The sequence below is a fragment of the Poecilia formosa genome, unplaced genomic scaffold (assembly GCF_000485575.1).
Source record: "Poecilia formosa unplaced genomic scaffold, Poecilia_formosa-5.1.2 Scaffold686, whole genome shotgun sequence".
Taxonomy (NCBI): Eukaryota; Metazoa; Chordata; class Actinopteri; order Cyprinodontiformes; family Poeciliidae; genus Poecilia; species Poecilia formosa.
This window is the reverse complement of record NW_006800625.1, coordinates 1-19,595: the sequence shown is the minus strand read 5'-3', so window position 1 is coordinate 19,595 and position 19,595 is coordinate 1. Positions and strand designations below refer to the sequence as shown.

General features: G+C 50.0%; 1 protein-coding gene across 6 annotated transcripts; it reads left to right on the top strand.

The window, feature by feature from the left end:
- Positions 1-333: 333 nt before the first annotated feature.
- On the top strand, positions 334-19,589 carry LOC103130868 (uncharacterized). Of its 6 annotated transcripts, none has more exons than XM_016666256.1 (22): positions 334-1,310; positions 1,417-1,467; positions 1,667-1,866; positions 1,940-1,982; positions 2,064-2,189; positions 2,263-2,367; positions 3,038-3,256; positions 3,324-3,470; positions 3,577-3,810; positions 5,067-5,285; positions 5,495-5,641; positions 5,720-5,917; positions 5,984-6,262; positions 6,335-6,559; positions 6,627-6,731; positions 6,809-6,946; positions 7,034-7,141; positions 7,220-7,257; positions 7,719-9,960; positions 10,114-10,225; positions 18,600-18,736; positions 18,835-19,301. In XM_016666256.1, the coding sequence occupies exons 1-22, from the start codon at positions 591-593 to the stop codon at positions 18,895-18,897; spliced, it is 5,856 nt and encodes a 1,951-aa protein (XP_016521742.1). In that variant the 5' UTR covers positions 334-590; the 3' UTR covers positions 18,898-19,301. The 6 variants fall into 6 exon arrangements, with proteins under 6 accessions (XP_016521742.1, XP_016521740.1, XP_016521743.1 ...); XM_016666254.1 differs by having other exon boundaries at positions 18,812-19,301; XM_016666257.1 differs by lacking the exons at positions 18,600-18,736; positions 18,835-19,301 and adding an exon at positions 19,418-19,589.
- The last annotated feature ends 6 nt before the right edge of the window (positions 19,590-19,595 follow it).

Sequence of the window (19,595 nt, the reverse complement as noted above, 5' to 3'; positions counted from 1 at the left end):
CCAGAAAGAGGTTTTCATCTCCACAGCAGCAGCACTGAATCTGACCAAAACCGCGAGTGGAACCAGTTTAATCAACCTGAGATAATTTTGACCCATATAAACTGGACTGAAACTAGTAGCATCAGTCTGGAGTCAGAGTGGCTGATGCAGATTACATCTGGGCTGAACCAGTTTGGATCCAATCTGAATGAATCTGAAACCAGTGTGAACCAGTACTAGGGCAAACTGGACCGAGCTGAACGCTGTTTGGGGACAGTTTCCAATTTAAGCAGAAGTTAAAGCAGAGAACGGAACTGCGCTTCCTCGGTCGACCTGTGGGGGGCAGCATCGCTCGTTTTCACTGATTATTCATAAGAAGAAGAGACGTACCGGAGTGGGAATGGAAGAAACTCGTAAATAAACTTAAATATTTAACATATTCATTGGTAGAAGCGGTGTTTTTCGGACTGGGAGGTTAGATAGGGGTGCTAAGCTGCTGTTCACGGTAGAGCGGCGGGTTAAGTGGCTGCATTTCAGCTTTAAAGTCGGACTGTTGGTAGTTAGCCTGCGGCTAACGGAGCTGCTAACCTCCTCGGTGTCTCCCTGCCGATATGGGCCGCGGAGACGGACCCACGAGGGACAGGACTCCTCTCGGACCTCCAGGGGAAGACGTACCACCTTTCGAGATGGGACCGCCGGGCTGGGGCCCTCCTCCACCAGGAGGTTGGGGACCTCCGCCTCCCGGTGGTTGGGGACCACCGCCCCCAGACGGATGGGGTCCAAGAGGCCCTCCGCCTCCAGACTGGGACCCTAGGGGACCCCCTCCTCCGGAATGGGGTCGCCCTTATGACTGGGGCCCAAGAGGTCCCCCACCTCCTGATTGGGATCCGAGACTTCCCCCACCCCCGGACTGGGACCCCAGAGGCCCCCCGCCTCCTGACTGGGACCCCAGAGGTCCCCCTCTTCCAGGTTGGGGCCCCAGAGGCCCTCCACCCCCTGACTGGGACCCCAGAGGCCCCCCTCCTCCAGCTTGGGGCCCATATCCTGATGACTGGGTGCCTCCCCCAGACTGGCAGCGACCCCCGCATTGGAGAGGCTGGGGTCCAGAGTGTCCTGACCCATGGGGTCCGGGGGCCGTCTCACCTGTCCCTCCTGTTCCACCTGTCCCACCGGTCCTTCCACCCGGTCTACCCCCACCTGGTCTACCCCCGCCCGCTCCTATTGGGATCCCCCCTCCAGACCCTGCGTCCGTCCCGCCAGTCCCTCCTCCGGGCTGCATGCCTCCATTTGGGTTCCCGCCCCCCTTCCCGGCCCCGGTTTGGACTGCGGAGGTGAGGTTCAGAGGGGAACTGGTCCCCAGTAACGGGGTCTTCCTGGTTCCAGATCCGTGGCTCTGGTCAGATCATGAGAATTGATTCAGTTGTTTTCTCTGTTCAGCCGGTGGTGGAGGAGCCGATGCCCAACCCGCCGCCTGACCAACCGGAGTGGGTGAGTCTGGTTCCAGCCTGGATCTCAGGACGGCTCACTGATTGGTCCATTCATCTCTGACCGCAGAACCAGTATAAAATGATTTGGAACCACTTTAAACCAGTCTGAAGTCATTAGACTAATCTCTGATTGGTTGGTTTTCTGGTCTCTGATTGGTCGACCACCAGCTTCCTGTTTAGTCTTTTTTTCTCTCCTCCAGATCAAGGCTCTTATTTCTGCTCCACCTGGTGACTCGACTCCAGTTGAGACTAAAAAAGACTCTGATGCTCCCGCCGTCACCAAGGCCGCGCCCCCTGACCCCGCCCCGGCTGCTGCCCCCACACCTCCCGCCGCCCCGAAGCCTGAGTCCAGGTACACGGCCAAGGCGCTGGGGCTGCTAGGAAAGCGGACCTTCGAGAGGTGAGTGGGTTCTGGTGTGGACGTCCTCCAGATGTTGGAGCCAGGTGTTTAATCTGAGCGTCTCTGTGTTCAGGCCTCCACCTGGCAGATCCACGGGGATCATCTCCTTCGTTGGGGTGAGGATTCTGCACTGCCAGCCTCTCTGAGGTCCGATGGACCCAGCTAGAACCTGTCAGTAACGTTCTTCCTGTCCACAGCCAACATTCGGCTCCATCGAGAGGGAAGACCTGGAGAAGTTCCAGTTCAGCTTTGATGTCTTCTTTGGGAACCCCAATGCCCTGACGCCCGGCGTCCGGGTCCACTTCACGGCCTGCAAGGAGAAGGTGAGTCTGCGGCGGTTCTCCCTGTGGTCCGGTCAGAACCACCGTCTGAAGCTGAATCTGCTTCCTTGGACAGAACCGGGCCGTGGCCACAGATGTGAAAGTGGCTCCGGGGGGAACGGAGAACGTGGACCCGGAGATCTACGAAGCCGTGGTCAGCCAGGCCATCGAGGAGCCGCAGGTTAGTGAGGAGGAGGAGCCACAGGTCTTCCTCGCTCTGGTTTCCTCTCCAGCAGAAGGTGATTCTGGTCCAGGGAGGCCAGACCAGTTTACTTTCACCCAAACCTTCGTTCTTCCTCTGCTGTTCTGACCAAAGAGCCGAAGCCCATCATGCATTGCTGCAGATAGCGACAGTGGGTTGGTTCTGGTTCCTTTCTGGCGGCCATGTTGAGCTCATAGCGCCCATGTGGCCCATGGATGATGCACAGTACTGCCAGTAAAACTACAAATCTCAAGATGCATCAGTCTTCAGTAACCTGGCGATCCAGGGATGAGGTTGGTGTTGCTTAACAACAGCTGACTCTGATGACATCACACTTAGACTCAGCTGATAGTGGGACGTATGTCGTTGCTAAGGTAACAGTGATGAACTCCTTCAGTCTGCTAACGGCTCAGAATCTGGACTGCAGGTACGGTGTGTCCTGCAGGACACCAGGCTCTGCTCACCCACTGCCTTTGCTTTTGCTGCTCCTCTTTAAATCTCTGTCTGACCGTCTGGCCAGAGACCCGGTCACAGGCCAAAGAACAAGGTTTGTGGGGGTGAGCAGAGGCCTTTGGGTCTAGAAGATGCATCAGACCCTGTGCAGGTCAGAAGGTCTCTGAGTCTTCAGCTCTGGTCGGTGTCCCTGCAGCCCGGCGACCGGCAGTACCCCGGCCAGGTGCACGTCACCCTGGGGATGGTGCGGACCAACCTGGCGTTTGAGAGGAAGGACAGCACGGTGACGCTGCTGAAGGACGATCAGGTGCTCATCAACGTTCTGACCGACATCGTCACGGAGAAACGGCGAGCCACCAACATCAGACCCAAGATCCCCGCCACCTTCGGCTCCACCAGGGAGACCAGGGAGAAGGTGAGGCGGCGCTGCCCAGCAACCATACCTGCTGCTGAGCTTCTGCTTGATGCTGTTTGTCCTGCAGGGTGTCATTGTCAGTCTGAAGGAAAATGAAGGCGTCATTCAGTCAGAAGAACACGGGGAGCTTCAGTTTGAGACCAGAGAGAACTTGAGTGATGTGGACTTCACTGAGGAGGACATCAATGAGGAGGTGGAGTTCACTGTCCTGCCGGTATGCTTCTTTGCTTCCCCAGCAGCTCTTGGTGCTGTAATCAAGATTGAGAGCAGGTTTGATTTGTGTTGGATTGTGTTGTGACGTTCCTGTGTCTCTGGGTCAGCTGAGAGGGGGGAAGCGGGCCGTCAGGATCAAACGAGTCAAAGAGCCCCTCCTCCTGACACTCTGTGGTGCCTCTAGCTCCGCCCCCGAGGAACTGGACAGCACCAATGGGGAGAAGGTCTCTGTGGGCCCCAAGCGGACAACATCCAAGTCCAGGGAGGAGTTGGAGCCTCACATGGTGCTGGACTCGGAGCTCTACGAGGGCATCGTCAGCCAGACCATCATCGAGCCCAAGGTAGGCTTTGTCGCTACGGCTTGATTGGTTCCCTCATGGTTTTAGGTTCTTGAATAAGGTGAACCGCAATGCCTCGTTTCACCGGACATTGCAGTCCGATGTTTTCAGGAGAACTGCCAGTTGGACTCTCACTGGGCTGGCGGGCTAAACCCAAACGCACACTGTAGCGTCAAAACAAACCTGAAGCAAGCAGTGATGTTCTTCTGGGTGAGGTGACACCAGACCGTACTGCTGCGGTACAGGTCAGCTGTTTGGTCCATTTTGACCAACCAGTACCAGTACCAGTCAGCCTCAGCTCCAGTTGATTGGCTTTTTGGGGGGCTAAATGAATACATAGTAACAGTAATATTCTCAAGTAAAAGAAAAAGGTACAGTGCAGTAAAACTACTCTTTTACGTGCCTTTTTGCCAAAAGAGTTACTCAAGTGAATGTAACCAGCACTCCCCACTTTTTGAACATAAACACCTGTAGCCTACAAGCTACTAGTTAACAAGCTTAACGTGCTGTATTGACATTAGCTAGTCGTCTGTTAGCTAACATTACCTGCATCCAGCAGCTTCACTCAACTCAGTCGGTTAGTTTGGGGGAAAAACTGTGAAAAGTTCTTTGGGTTTTGCTGCCATGATTCTAACACACCTGAGCAGCAGCAGGTCTCCTTCACAGGTGGAAACCCAGCGCGAGCGTCGTAGCGCTCATGTTGCGTTTAAAGGCGGCTCGGAAAAACAGGTTACCACATGTTAACAACGGATTAAACAGTTTTAACTGCTGATAAAAGTGACAGAGGACACAGATATGGGAGTGTGGAAGCCTCTACTGTATCAAACTGACAGAGGAATAACAGAGAGTTGGCCATTCTAAGGTAAAAACTACAAACAGCTTCCAGTCCAGGGGGGCACAGCTGACTCTGTGGGTGGGCAACGCCCCCTGACGGCCCCCAATGCCGCCGGGCCTGGTACCAGTACTCAGAGGAAACAAGGTATTAGGTGTTGAGGGATGTTGGTGGGTGAGGACGTTAACTGGTTAGCAGAAGATTGTCCATGTGAAGTTTTAGAACAAAGTTCTGGAAGTTCAGTCTATTAGTAAAGATGAGTAGCAACAGCTAATGCTCTGGCTACCCTGGTGCCAGATGACCAGCACTGCCGGAACAGAATGACGAGCGATAAGAACCCGGCTCGCTGGCGTCAGGAATGGCACCTGCTACTGGACCATCAGTCTCCTGTATTTCTGGGTATTCTCTTCATATTTCCCTCCCACAGGAGAACGTTCCCGGATATCCGGGTCAGATCGCCGCCAACATCGGCCCCCTCAGGACCAACGTGACCTTTGACCACCGGGACTGTTCGGTGACTCTGCTGAAGAACGACCACGTCCTGATCAACCTGCTGATCAACACCTTGACCAACAAGAGGCGGGCCGCCAACATCCGGCCCAAAATCCCCTTCACCTTCCGCTACACCAAGGAGGTCCGCGAGCAGGTACCGGCCCGTTCCCGCTGGAACCGGGACCAAACTGGTTCCACTGCTAAACAATTAGCTACATGAACTTTGTTCCTTCACAGAATAAAAATAAGGATCAAAGAGGTTCATTAGAACCAGAACCAATCCAGAACCAGAGCAGATTGTAAAGTGAACACACCCTCCAGGTTCTGAGCCCGGTCCTAAAGCGGATCCGTCCTCTGTTCCAGGGAACCATCGCCTCACTGGGAGACAAGGAGGGGGTCGTCAGCTCCACCAAGCACGGCGATTTGCCCTTTGACCTCTGTGAAAACTTCAGCGATGCAGAGTTCGACTCTGACGATGTGGGGAAAGACGTGGAGTTCACAGTGACCACGGTGAGAGTGAACCGACCCGAACCGATCCGGTCCCGTCAGCCAGCAGAGGCTGACCCGTCCGTCATTCTGTCCCTGCAGGACAAAGCCGAGGTCAGAGCGATCCGGCTACGGAGGATGAGGAGGACCAAGCCGGCCGAAGACAAGATCCTTCAGGAGCAGAAAGCCCGCGAGCTGGAGGAGCGCCAGAGGAGGGAGGAGGAGCGCAGGCAGGAGGAGGAGGCAGAGAGGAGGAGGAAGGAGGAGGCGGCTGCTGCTCTGGCAGCTGCCAAAGACAAGGTGAGCTGGAGCAGCAGGGGGCGCTGTGAGGTCAGTACCTGCGTTAACTGGGCCGCTGGTCTGCAGTGGACTCCGTTCGGCTTCAGGTACAGAGTCGCCGACTCCATGCTGGAGGTCAGCAGGGAGCGCTTCCAGGGCACCGTGCTCAAAGCCATCTGCAGGAGCCCCCCCAAGGAGCCGAGGGACGAGGAGGAGGCCAAGCAGGAGGCGGAGGAGGAGGAGGAGACAAAGGACGCAGATGTGAAGCAGGAGGTGGCGGCGAAGGAGACACAGGAGCCAGATGTGAAGGAGGAGGAGGCGGCAAAGGAGACGCAGTCGGTGCAGGAGGAGAAAGGAGGCACTGAGGTGTGGAAGGTGGTGCAGCGGCGAAGGTTTTGGTTGGAGTTCTGGAGACAGAACGTCCCGTTTCCGTGTCAGCAGGTGAAGCAGGAGGAAACGGAGGACGGCGAGCAGCAGGAGGCGACGGGACTGACTGGGAGGAAGGAGATGAAGCAGGAGGAGGAGGAGCAGCAGATCGGGGCCCCCGGCCCGCCGGCCCCTGAGGTGGGTCGGCTGGTGATGACCGTGGACGGCCAGCAGAAGCAACTGACCTTTGGCCCCAATGACCTGCTGACCCTGGCCACCATGCTGGTGGGAGACAAGGTGAGGAGCGGCCGTGTCGGGACGCTGAGCGTCGGCCGGAGGAGTAACGGCTTGATTCCTCCTGCAGGTCCGCTTCAGCCTGGCCACGCACCGCCTCACCAAGGAGGAGCGCGCCACCTTCATTGAGATCCTCCCCGACTCCTTCGAGGAGTCCACGGAGCAGCGGATGCACGTAAGACCCCCTGTCCTCATGGAGGCGCAACCCCTGTCCTCGTGGAGGCCCGTCTGACACGACGCTTCTCTCCTCAGGGCATTGTGATCGAGTTCTCCGAGGACTCTGGACTCATCAAGTGTTCGGAGAACCCTCAGCTGTTCTTCAAAATGTCCGAGGTGGTGGAGAAGAAGAAGCTAGAGCTGAACGAGAAGGTGGAGTTCAGCGTCGTCCCGGTCAGTCCTGCTGCTCTGTTTGGCCAGCTTTCAGTCCACAGTGGAGTTTTTTTCTGAAATTGTGAAAAAATCTTGGTGATTATGAAGCATCCGACAGCAGACGGAGGGAAGCAGGCCATCAGGATCAAACGCTTCACGGAGAAAGTTTTCCTCCCGGTTCGCAAACTGAGCGGCGTTGGAGCAACCAAAGGGAAGGTGAGCTCCTCTGCATTGCTTGCGCCACGCAGGGATCAGTTTTCACCTCCAACGCTAATCTTCCCTCTGGTTTTGTAGATGACCATCAAGTTGGCAAAACCCCCAGATGGAACGGAGTGAGTAAATGTCCACTATTCTTCACATCTTCTCATGATGCGGTTTAATCAGAGACGAAATCTCTGAGTGCACAAATGTCATTTTGAGGGAGTGCAGCTAGCATAGCTAGCAAGCCCATGTTTTTGAGAGTGGCCAGTAAAAATTTGGAACTGAAGGAAATCATCCTCAACTTCAGGCACTTCACGTTTTAAAGATTTGACCGCACTGTTTTGTTATCATTAATATACCGAAAGACATGCTTATCAGAAGATCTTTGGTCAACAGAAAGAGGATGTGATTTTTTTAAAAATTCTGCGTTTTCCAATACAAACGTTACCTACCATTGAACAATAAATATTCGAGATAAAATACTTTGCACCAAACTGCTAATTTAATCAGCGGTTAAGATCAGAACTGGTAGTTGGGAATTTGTTGACTTGTGTGCAAACCCATCCCTGTCTGACCTCTGTTAACGTTTCAGAAACCAGAAACCAGAGGCAGACAAACAGAAGGCCGTGTTTAAAACGATAAAGAAGGACACCAGTGTCTCCCGCCACAAGTACCGTCGCAGCCGGAGCCGGAGTAAGGAGCGGAGCAAAAGTCGGAGTCCGTCCAAAGATCAGTTTGGCCGCGTGGCAAAAAAGAGACGCAGCTCAAGCGTTGACCGAGAACGCAGCAGCAGGTACAGACGAAGCCGAGAGAGGTCGAGCAGGCGCAGCCGGAGTCGCAGCGGCAGTCGCAGCGGCAGCCGCAGCAGGAGCCGCAGCAGGAGCCGCAGCAGAGAGAAAAGCTCCAGGAAGAGAAGCAGGTCCAGTAAAGAGCGGGAGGACAGCCACCGCAGAAGGCCGAGCCCGCCGCCACGGCGAGGCGTGGTGGTAGATACCGAGCTGGCCAGGAAGAAACGAGAGTTGGAGGAGCTTAATGAGATGATCGCCTATAAGAAGTCTCTGGTTGACTCCAGGGGGCTGGAGCCTGGAGGCAGGACCTGCATCGACTACGACCACGGCAGGATCAGCATGCCTCGCTCAATTCTCAAGAAGCGCCCAGAAGAACCAGATTACATCCGGCCTCCTTATGATGACCCTTACTATGACCGTCCGTATGGTCCGTTCCCAGGCCGCCGCTACGGCGAGCCCTACAGCGACCCGTACCCTCACCCGTATGCAGACCGGCCGTACGCAGACCGAGCATTCGACAGCCGTCTCTATGGCGACCCTCCCTATGGCGGAGCCCCTTCTTCCAGCCATCGCTACACTGACCGGTATGACGTGTACAATGAGCATTACGACAGTCACTTCTACGACCCCGCGTACAGGGAACGCCCCTACGATACTTACCCACCAGTAAAACGAAGTAGATCTCCAGAACCTCGTGGCTCTTCGCCACATTCTCCGCCCAGCCAAGATGCTAACGTCTCTGCTAAACCCTTGACTCACTCAGTCTCCACTTTCAGACCTCCGTCTCCCATCGACTCTCCGCCAAGAACACCTTCTCCCAAACGAAAGTTCACAACTCCCCCGCAGTCCCCACCGGCTCAGAAACCCCCTCTGCACCGATTCCTTGACATGCTCAACAAGAAGGCAGTTGCTGAGAAGACCTCGGAACCGTCGGATGTTACAGATGACCTCCTTCCTCATGAGCGAGCCCTTCAGGATGGCAAAGGCTTCTCTCGGATTGTAGGTCTGGCTCAAGAGCAACCCAGCAGCAGTCTGGTCCATGAAGTGGAGATCAAGCAGCCAAACTCCAAACAACCCTCAGTGGAGAAAACGAATGATGGCCAGAAACCAGAACCCTACGATAAGATACAAAGTCTGCTGCGTTCAATTGGCCTCAAGCTGAGCTCTGGAGAGGTTTCCAAACTGGCCAATAAAGCTCAGGAGAAAACCTTGAGCTTCAAGTCATCATCGATGGAAGGAGAGACGTTTCCTAAGGAAGAGTTGCGGAGCGGCAGGACTGGTTCTGTGGAAATGGATCATATCCATTCTCCCTCTCCTGCCAGATCTTCCAGCATTGAACCGCTCAGCAATCCAAAGCCGGCCGTTTCAGAGTACGAGAAATTCTTTGACCAACATGAGTTTGAAGTGCGAAAGAAGGTACAACATCTGCAGAGCCATACCAAGACGACAGGGAGTGCACCACCCACCGTTTCCTCTCCAAAGCCTCCTCCAGGGCCGCCTCCTGCCCACTACCAGCACCCAACCCCCCCACACAACTGGCCTCTTGGTATCACCGCCACATCCCACGGCCCTGATACCCCAGCTGCAGCTGCCCAGGCCCACCCCAGGCTGCTGCGTCCCCCAGGCCCTCCACCAGGGCCTCCTCCACGGCGCCAGGCACAGCACCCTCCTGGTCCGCCTCCTGGTCCTCCGCCCCAACGCCCGGCCGGACTGCCTCCTTTCACGACAGCCTCCACTCATACGGTTCTTCCGTTCATTGACCAAGCCAGTCCCACTTCAGCTGCCAGTGGAGCCACCTCCTTACAGACTGCACTCACTCCCACCGTGACACCAGTAACCTCAAGTCCTTCAAGCTGCGACCAGTCGCCCATGTCTACCACAGTGGTCCGCTGCTTGAACCTGATTGAGACTGTAAAGTCTCTGAGCACCCCGCCATCAGCCAAACCTGTTAAATCTGTCCAGTTCAGCTTACCTTCAGTGTCGTTCAGCAGCTCGCCGCCCTCACTGGAGACAGACGACGACATCAAGGCCAAGCAGAAGGAGAAGGTAAGATCAGCAGAGTCCTTGTTGATGCTCTCAAGCCCAGTTTAACCTGTAAAACACTGTAAAGAAACAGCGTCTGTCCAAGTGACCCAGGTTTCTAGGAAGATGCTGTTCTTGGTTTGGTAGATTGCTAAGGATGTGGTGCTTGTGTCACAGCTGGATTTGTATAATCGGAGGCTTCTGGAGAAGAGGGAACAGGAGTACAAAGAGAGGCTTACCCTCAGGAGACAAGGAGAGAGGAGCAAAGAGGGTCCGCTGGTCCCGACAGGTACAACATCTTCTTTATTTACAGACATGCTTAACTAGCAAGGAATCATGTAATAGTTATGACTGTCCACCTCAGACAATACCTGCATGCTCTACTCCGTGCTGCTGTCTTTTTATTCAACCAAACTGCTGCCTTTCGCTGTTTCCTGAAGTCTTCAGTCATCCAGGTTTTTCCAAGAAGGTCCGATGTAACTGATGTCTGTCTTCTATATAAACATGACTTTAGTGAGGTCCAAGTCAAAAAACCAGATCATTACAGTCATGGATTTGTGTGCCATGCCCACATTACCTAAACATGTCCATTAGCACAATTCTGCCACAGCAATATAATTTTTACATTTAAGGGCATGTGGTTGTTTTCCATCTATGATAGACCAAGAAATGTTTGCACGCATGTACAGCTCTACATGACTTTAATGCCTGGAACATGAGCAAAGCGTCGGTTCAAGCTCATGGAGCCAAAAACCTGTGGCTAAGACGATGGTCAGCAAGTCGTTAGCCGGATCTAATGCGTCTTCTCTTCGAGCAAGCAAAGAAGCCGACTGCGAGCTCAACTCTACAAAGTAAAGTCTTTTCTTCCTCTGCACCTGGTGACCCACTGCTTTATACGGAAGGAGTTGGACTTCAGATTAATTTTTAATAGGAATGCGGAGATCCAGTGTGTTGGGTGTAAAACTTGGTTCCAGTTACCCCAACTTTAAAACCGACAATATTCAGAAGACAGCTATAGAAACTTAATTAAGGAAGGGTTTTTAGGTGTCGAGCTGAACCTCAGACAGCTACTCACTGAGGTTCAGATAGATGTTTTTAGCTAGATGTTATTTAAAGCTAGTGTGAACAGCCTATTTTGCTCCAGCTCCTACACCTGAAGGATGTAGGTACATCCTTCAACTTCTACAGGCTGATACTGAGGACAGAACATGTTCGTATCATTAAGGCGTTTCATCGGTGACCTTCTTTTTCAGGTTAGGATCTTGGTGAAGATAGACTAACGATGCCCTGACCTGCTCCCAGGTTATCCACTCCATTCCCATCAAGGCTTTTTAAGTGATTGGTATGGGAGTCCCTGCTGAGCCCCAGTATCTGTTGCTGGTCTGTGATTATGTCAGCTGCATCACCACAGAGAAGTGCAAACACTTGTTACAAACCCCGGCCTACTTCTGGTGCAAGTCGGTGTGACAGGCTTTGCACATGATTTTTGTTGATCTGACAAAGTTGGAGTTTCTCCAGTGGTGGATACACTTCCGCTAATTTGCTAATAGCAGAACTTATTTGTCATTTAGTGCTTTAGTGTTTTTGCTAACTTTGAAAACATTTATTCCAAATTCTGAAATGCTAATTTACTTGCCTGTTTTGTAAACTTTCAGTTAAAGTTTGACATTTGTGTTGGCATTTTGTTATTGACTGCTGTTAGCATGTAGCGTTACAGTTAACAGTTTAAAATCTTCTGATGTCCTGTTTAGACTGCTAAATACAGTGTTGGTATAGCGCCTTAGCATTAGCTTCTGCTAAATACAGTGTTGGTATAGCGCTTTAGCATTAGCTTTTGCTAAATACAGTGTTGGTATAGCGCATTAGCTTTTGCCAAATACAGTGTTGGTATAGCGCTGTAGCATTAGTGGAACTAATGGCAGTGCTTTTTGGTTAGTGCAACAAGCTTTCTAGTTAGCGGTGTCCACCATTGAGCTTCTCCAACGATTAGCATCTTTCATAATGTTCCATAACTCCAACAGACTGTATCAGGTCCTGTGGCTCCTGATCTGACTGTGTAGGAGAGAGAGAGCTGTTAATGGGGTCTGCATTGAAATATTTCTTAAGGTTGAATTATCAAAAAGATGCTAACATTAGCTGAGTCCAGGAGTCGATTCCTCCTGATCTAAACAGGAGCATCCAATGAGGATGTAAAGGACTGTGTGGAAGTAGATGCCTTCACAAACAAATGCTATTCATAGATTTTAGGTGTCTTGTTAGCATGATGTAGCAGCTTTCAGAACCAAGCTAATCTAGTAAAGTTGGGACAAAATACGTGTAGCTAAAACAGGCTGCAGTGGCAAACTGATTTATTGGTGTATTGGCTAATAACCCATTAACAAGGAAGACCCTGTAAAAGTCGGGGACCATGGTCTGGTTCTCGCTGCAGCTGCTGCGGTCCATTGCATCCCGCAGTTCCTCCATGCTAGCTTCATCTACCAAAGCACCAGCTGGCTAACTCTAAGGTCGGAGGATGGGTTGGAAGTCTTCAGGGTTGTCCCCCAGTGGTGACTGAGTGTAGACACTTCTGATGATCTCCCTGAATTTAATGTTTGATGTGGACCGAATCAGAAACAAACCCTCGGCTTTGACCAGGATCACTTCTGCAGGAAAAACATCTCGTCGTCATCTTCACGCAGCTTTAATCATTTTGGGTCCTCGGCGTTTCGTTGCTCTCTGTAGCACTCTGTGTGCTACCAACTGGGTCATGACGCTTACCAGAGGGAGAATCTTGGAGCGAAATGCGGTTGATGTTTTAGGCTGAAGATGTGCTCCAGGACTTGGTGAGGCCTGGAGGGCAGGATGGCTTTTTGTAGACATGGCTTTATTAGTGCAGGGTTCGTCAGATAACTAGGGATGCTCACTTAGAGCGAGCTAGTTGTTGGTCTCCTGCTGCTACTTTCTCAACATTACAGAGTAAGGCTAAGAACAGAAAGCTACATGTGAATATTAGCATCACCTGTTAGAGCAGGGGTGGGTAATCCTGGTCCTCGAGGGCCGGTGTCCTGCAACTCTTAGATGTCTCCCTGGTGGAACACACCTGGATCCAATAGCGGAATCACCTCCTCTGTTCAGGCAGGCTCTCCACAGTCCTGCTAACGACCTTATTATTTGACTCAGGTGTGTTGAAGTAGAGACACATCTAAAAGTTGCAGGAGACCGGCCCTCGAGGCCTGGAGTTGCCCACCCCTGTGTTAGAGTAATTCATCAGCTTAGACCTCACTGTCCTTCTGGTAAACATTAGAAGCTAAAGCTAAATCAGATTTAGGAAGGGCTTAAGTCTGTTTGAGTTAAAGAACCTGATGTATTTTGGGTCGGATCTGTTCATCCTTAACATAAAAGCCATGTTGATAAAAGCCTTGTGGGTCCCTGCCAGCCCTGGTAGCGGTCCCTGTTCTTCGTGTTTTCGCCGGATGTTGCGTTTTGTTCGTGGTGCGTCTTTGTGACAGGTGCTAGTAAAGTTCATCCGGGTAAGTTCACTTCGGTTCTGTTTTCTTCAACCTAAGCCGAAAGAAGCTGAGTCTACCATCCAGCAAGACGTTGCACCAAAACATCTTTAGTCTTTATAAAGCTGATTAACAGTAAGTAAAACCCACCAGACTGTATTAAGAGTTGTGGTCGTGGAAATTTGTTCTGTCCGTTAGATTTAATCCAGTTTCTGTATCAGCTGGAAAATGTGTAGCTGCTAAAAGCCTTAATTGGTGGAAAAGGCTGAACAAGTGACATGTCTCTGCTGTACTCTTCATTTCTAAATGTTTAGTTTCGTATTTAGAGATTTGACCCGCCTTTGTGCTGCAGAGATGCAGCCAGCAGAACCGTATCGATGTAAGTCTTTATGCTCGAAGCATCAGTTAGCTGTAATGTAGAGTAGTTTGAAATAAAAGCGTGTAGATTTTCACCAGGATCATCTTCTTTACAGCTGTAATTCACAGTTATTGAAATAGAAAGTTTTATCTGAACTGTGTTTTTTAAACAGACCATAGTTATCAGAATAAGTCAGGATCTCGGTATTTCTGTGCGGTTGATTGTCGTCTGTGTTCCCGTCGGTTCAGCCGTTAAAGTCTGATACCACCTCACCTCAGGTTATTCAGGGCGGCTTCGTTTAGCTAACCTTTATTAAAAAGGTTTTCCTTACTTTGTGATTTTATAAGTCTGCAACTTTTCCATGTTGTGCTCAGAATTTGTATTATTTGCATCCTCAGGTTGAGCATCCACATTCCCAGTTTAGACCAGACTGGTCCAGTATGGAGTTTGGCAACTGAAATGAAAATCTAATAACAGTGATGAACAAAGGCAGCATTTAAACAGATCCATCTAATGGTTTTCTGTCTTTTCTCTTCAGGCTGGTAGACTTTGATAGAGACTTTGTTTGGTCCAAAAGGCGCTAAGCTAACCCACAGACTGTAGAAAGGAAATTACATGTCGGTGTTTTTGGGGATTTGGTTGCATGGGGCCAGATGTGTTTTACACAACCTCTACTTCACTGTGTTGAGATCAGTTCCTGTTTCTACTTCATGGATGGATCCTTGGGCCGAGCTGAGAGGAAGGAACCATGGCAGGCCCTCTTGCCTCCTTAGCAGAGGTCTTGGAAAGTTTCTGGTCCTGATGTTTAGTCGGCCGCCCTCTGTGGCGCTCAGCTGATTTTGACGTTCTGGTGGGGTCCGCCCTCCAGCACCTGGCTCTCTGACGACGCATCGGCCCTCTGAAGCCACTGGGCTTGAACTGAACCCGAATGCAGGCTCCTCCACTGCTGCTCTGTTAGACCAGGGTGGATTTTACATTTATTGACATGAAGAACTACCTGGTTGATGACATTACCCTTAAATCCTCTTTTCTGAATCAATTAAAACTTGGGGCATTTCCTGAACGATGAACATTAAACACATTACACCGTTAGGTAGAGATCTGAGCTACAGCTTGTTCACTGACGTGTCCTAGGTCTAAAGTCGCTGTTTTGGTCAGATTAGCTGATAGAAGTTCATTTCAGTTCTACAAACGAAGTACTGGACCACGAGCAAACCTTCAGAGCCAGATGAGGATAACTTGTTGTGCTGAACCTTTAGACATTAAAACGTGATGTTCTTCATGTTTGCTCGACTTTTTGCGTGTCACGTTTTCAACGTCTGAACTTTACCTAAAGGATGTGGAGCCAAACTAGAGACGGCAGGTAAAAGTCTCGCAGAGCTTTTCCGTATTTGCGGGATTATTTGAAGGTTTCATAACTTGATTAAAATGACAAACTTTGCTGAGTGACGGTTTTTCTTGACGGTAAAGGTAGGTGACTGTTTTGATCTCTTAAGCTAAAGTAATACTTTTGCTCTAAACCTGAAGCTGTGAAACATTGAAACCACTTTAATTTCAACACATTCATTATTCAGCATTTTTTCACATTAGAATCTGTAGCATTAAAATAAAATCTCTTTATGCAGAAAATATTATTTGCATAGAAATGATTTGTATGAGCTAGTGAGTCTTGACCTGTAGAAACAGATCAGGAGGAAAGAGTCAACAGTTTAGACAGGAAACCCTGCAGGTTTTCTCAGTTTCCTGAACTCGACGCCAAATTAAAACAATGGGTCCCTTATCTGGACTCGGTAGAAGTTGATGCCATGCTGGAGCAGGGATGGGCAGTTGCAGTACTGTCTGTTGTTGGCATAAAATAATTTTGACTGTTGTATGAATCTTGATTTATTTTAGTTTTTGACCAACTCATCAGTATGTTTGCAAACCTGAAAACTAATAAGTATTGTTGGTACTTTTATTTTTTTCTGTTTGTGGAGCTTCAATTGCAGTAACATTCAGTCGCAGCCAGATGCACTGCAAAGGGTTTTAAATACGGTTAGCATTAGCCTTATCACTATTGATGCCATCCTGGCTAACTACCAGTACCGCTGGTACCGCTCCAAGTTCTGCTCAGAGCTCCAGGATGAATCTAAACGCTGATGGACCATCAGATCGATCTGATCTGTGATCAATCCTCCATCAGAGCCAAAGCTCCTCAGGTAGCGGCTCACCTGGATCAGCTGCTGATGGACCTGATCGTCTCCTGATCAGAACCAAACCTGGTGGATCCATCTGCTGATCAGCCTGTTTTCTCTCCAGTCAGAATGAAATGAGCCTTGGAAAGTTTCAGACGATGCTTTCATCGTCTGAAAGCATGTAACTCATGCTTTCAGACGATGAGTTACATCTTCATGAGACAAACTGAGGAAGTTATTATTTACGTCAGAGGGAAGTTTTACCTTCCTTTAGTTTATTTATTTTTCAGGTTATTGTCTGAGGATAAATGTGGTTCAGTTTCATTGTTTAAACAATAAAATATTAAAATCATGAAGTCATCAGGTTTAATGCTTCCTGGTCTAAATAACTGAATCAGGTTTCAGTGGATTTATGTGAGTTTTGACTCTTTGTAGGTCATTATTGTTCACAGATAAAGTTTGTGTACGTTTTGTGCGTTCGCCGTTTTAGACATGAGGCCCTGATGCTGTACTGCTCATCCCTGCAGCAAAGGAGATGATTCAACCATTAAGTGAGTTGGGTTGGAGACCGCTGAGACCTGCAGGCCGTTGGAGGGGAACTTTACTATGATCTGCACCGACTTATTTCTGTAACGCTCCAGGTTGATTTCACAAAGATCTATTAACTTAACAGCACAACGGTCCACCATCTTTCACACCTTCTGAGTGTGGAATAAAACCAGTTTCTACCCGGACCGACCAGAACGGCGGCAGCAACAGGGACATTCTAATTTAGTCTGACTTTTGAAACAAGTTTCTGTGTTAAAGGCAGTAGCAGCTCCTGTAGGGGCTTCATCTAAGAGAAGCCTGCAGGTTTTACAGGATATGCCATCAACACCAGGAGCTCTGGATCACAAATACTTGGAGAGTAGTAGGAGAAAGCAGCATGGTCACTTTGTCCTCCACAGCCTGTAGCAGCAGCGCTACAGAGTCGGATCAGGATAATCTCAGCCAGTCTATCAATTTTATCAGAGGAAAGGTTTAAGCCTCGACCTGGTGTCTGCCTCACCACTGAAACTGGGAGCTGAAGGATCTGCTCTTTGATTCTCTAGAACCAGCAGGTCACCTGCAGTCTGGCAGCAAAATATCACAATTAGCCAGAACAGCTTGGAGGCAATAGTTGGTAGGATGTCGTTTGGTTGCTCTGTGAATGTTGGGGTTAGGGTTAGGGTTTTTATTCCAAAACAATAATACATTCTGATGTCATGCATACATGATTGCATCATTGAACATGTTTCTGTTCGCCTGGCCTTGTATCGTCTCTGGCCCCACATTGAAGCCGTCCAGATTAACACACTAGTGGATCTTTGTGAAAGCAGTCTGCGGCGTGATCTGAGACACGTTACGATCATGTCTGTCGGATGATCCTCTCTGACTTCCTGAACTGTCCTGTTCTTATCTTTAGGCAAACCAATCAGTAGCGAGCCCAAGAACGTTTGGATCTGTGGCCATTCACTTGTGTACTGGGCTGAGTCGCGGGCCAAGTCTCCAGAGGTAGGTATGCAGCTGGGCATGGACCCCAACAAGGTGACCATCTGGTGGAAGGGTATCCAGGGCATGACCTGGTCCCAGCTGTTGCCCCAGCTCCACCAGCTGAAGATCACCTGGCCCAACCCGGACGCCCTGATCGTTCACCTGGGAGGGAACGACCTGAGCACAGAGAGCCCCACTAACCTGCTGGCCTCCGTCAAGAAGGACATGGCCTCCATACGGAGCATCTTCCCACACTGCCTCCTGGTGTGGTCCGACATCCTCCCTCGCCGGGTGTGGCGTCACTCGCCAGACAGCTATGAAGTGGATCTGGTTCGCACCACTGTGAACCGCAGAATCCACAGCATTGTGTCAGATCTGGGCGGCATCTCGGTGAACCATGACAACATCCGGTGCGGCACCAACACGGGGCTGTACCGGGGCGACGGCATCCACCTGTCGCCTAAAGGCATTGATGTTTTCAACCTGAACCTGCAGGAGTTTCTGGAAAAGTGGGAGCTGGAGCTCAACACCCAGAAGGCTCCAGGGGTGTAGGCGTTATTCTTTTGTTCACGGTTCTTATGTCCCCCAGTAGCTAGCTAGTTGAGATTAATCTAATTGATGCTCCATAAGGGCAGTTATGTTGTAGTTTGACGGTAGAACCGTTTCATTGTCAGCTGAAATATCCCATCATTATTAATTTTATGTAATTTTCAGCAGCTGTGTCCCCAGATGATACTGATGTTTCCTCTGCAGGAAGTCTTCTGGTTTTCTTGTAAAACTGAATAAAATCATTAATCAAAGTTAATCAAGTTTCACAATAAAATAAGTTTGAAGAAAATGTAAATAAAAACTTCTGAATTGGTGTCATTTTAATAGTTTACAGTTGGCTGAGCATTGAGATGAGAACATCTGATGTTCTGGTTCATTCATCAGCAGAACCGCCAGGTCTTTTTACCAGACAGTTTCCTGTAAATGTATCTCACTGCCTCTCATTTCATCAATTCTTCATATACATTATAGCTGCACAGTGTGCTAAATTCATTTGACCCCCAAAAACCACATCTGGCAGTGAAGGGAGACGTCATAAACTGTAGTGGATTAAATGTATTGTTTTGGGTTTTTATCGACCTCTAGATATGTCGAGTATAGAAGTTACAGAGCAAATATCTGGCAGACGGCAGTCAGAACTACAGGCTCTGATGGAAGACCCAGTGTTTAGCCCTGAAGAAAGCCTGAGGGCAGAGCAGCAGGACCTTCACATCCTGGAGACTGTAAGTAAAACCCAGTCCAACAGAACTGTGATTGGACCCAAGAGCAAAACGCTGAAAGGTCTGCTTGGGTTTTAGGTGGATTGTGTTTGTCCGTGCAGATCAGAGCTGAAGGCGGTGTGTGCTGCTTCTGGGTCACGGCTACACACACACACCTGGAGTAAAGTTGGCCACAAACTACAGCAATAATCTGGGCTTCGTTTCCTGTTATAAAAGGAAAAATATCAGCGTCATTTGTGTAGAAATGTCCGCAGACTGCACAGGTGGAGTCCGGTGGAGGTAAACCCACAGCCCAGCAGAACCTCGGGGAGGATGACCTGATGGTCCGGTTCAGAGACCGTCGCTGCCAGACGGAGCTCAGACACCGCCAGGCTGCGTGGACGTTGATTAAAGCCTTTAAACTGGACCTTGGAACGTTTTAGTCCCATTTCCATTACAGTAAAAGGAGCCAAGTTAAAATCTTTCTTCCATAGTTTGGGTCGATTTTCCCCGTTTAGGTTATGCTAATAAAAAAGTATAAACCTCTGATCGTTTGAGTTTATCAATAAAACTGTATTGAATAAATCAATTATTTCCTTCGTGGTTTTTTATTTTTGTTTATTTTTATCACAATCTGAAATATGAAGCAGAACCAGTTTCTAAATGTTTAAACTATTCTGGTTCTGTGGTTCTGTCCCAGTCCAGGCTGGAGTGACAGAGCGCCCTCTGGAGGTTCTGCTGTAAATCTGCAGCTGGATTGAATCTTCTCAGGACCCACTGGATCCCTCCTGAACCCCCTGGATCTCCTCCTGAACCCACTGGATCCCTCCTGAACCCCCTGGATCTCCTCCTGAACCCACTGGATCCCTCCTGAACCCACTGG

Excerpts from the sequence above, each read along its gene's own strand:
- LOC103130868 (XM_016666253.1), top strand. The coding sequence starts at position 591 with ATGGGCCGCGGAGACGGACCCACGAGGGACAGGACTCCTCTCGGACCT. Across the intron at positions 1,311-1,416 it reads CCCCGGTTTGGACTGCGGAG|CCGGTGGTGGAGGAGCCGAT; the intron begins GTGAGGTTCAGA and ends TTCTCTGTTCAG. Across the intron at positions 2,190-2,262 it reads TCACGGCCTGCAAGGAGAAG|AACCGGGCCGTGGCCACAGA; the intron begins GTGAGTCTGCGG and ends TTCCTTGGACAG.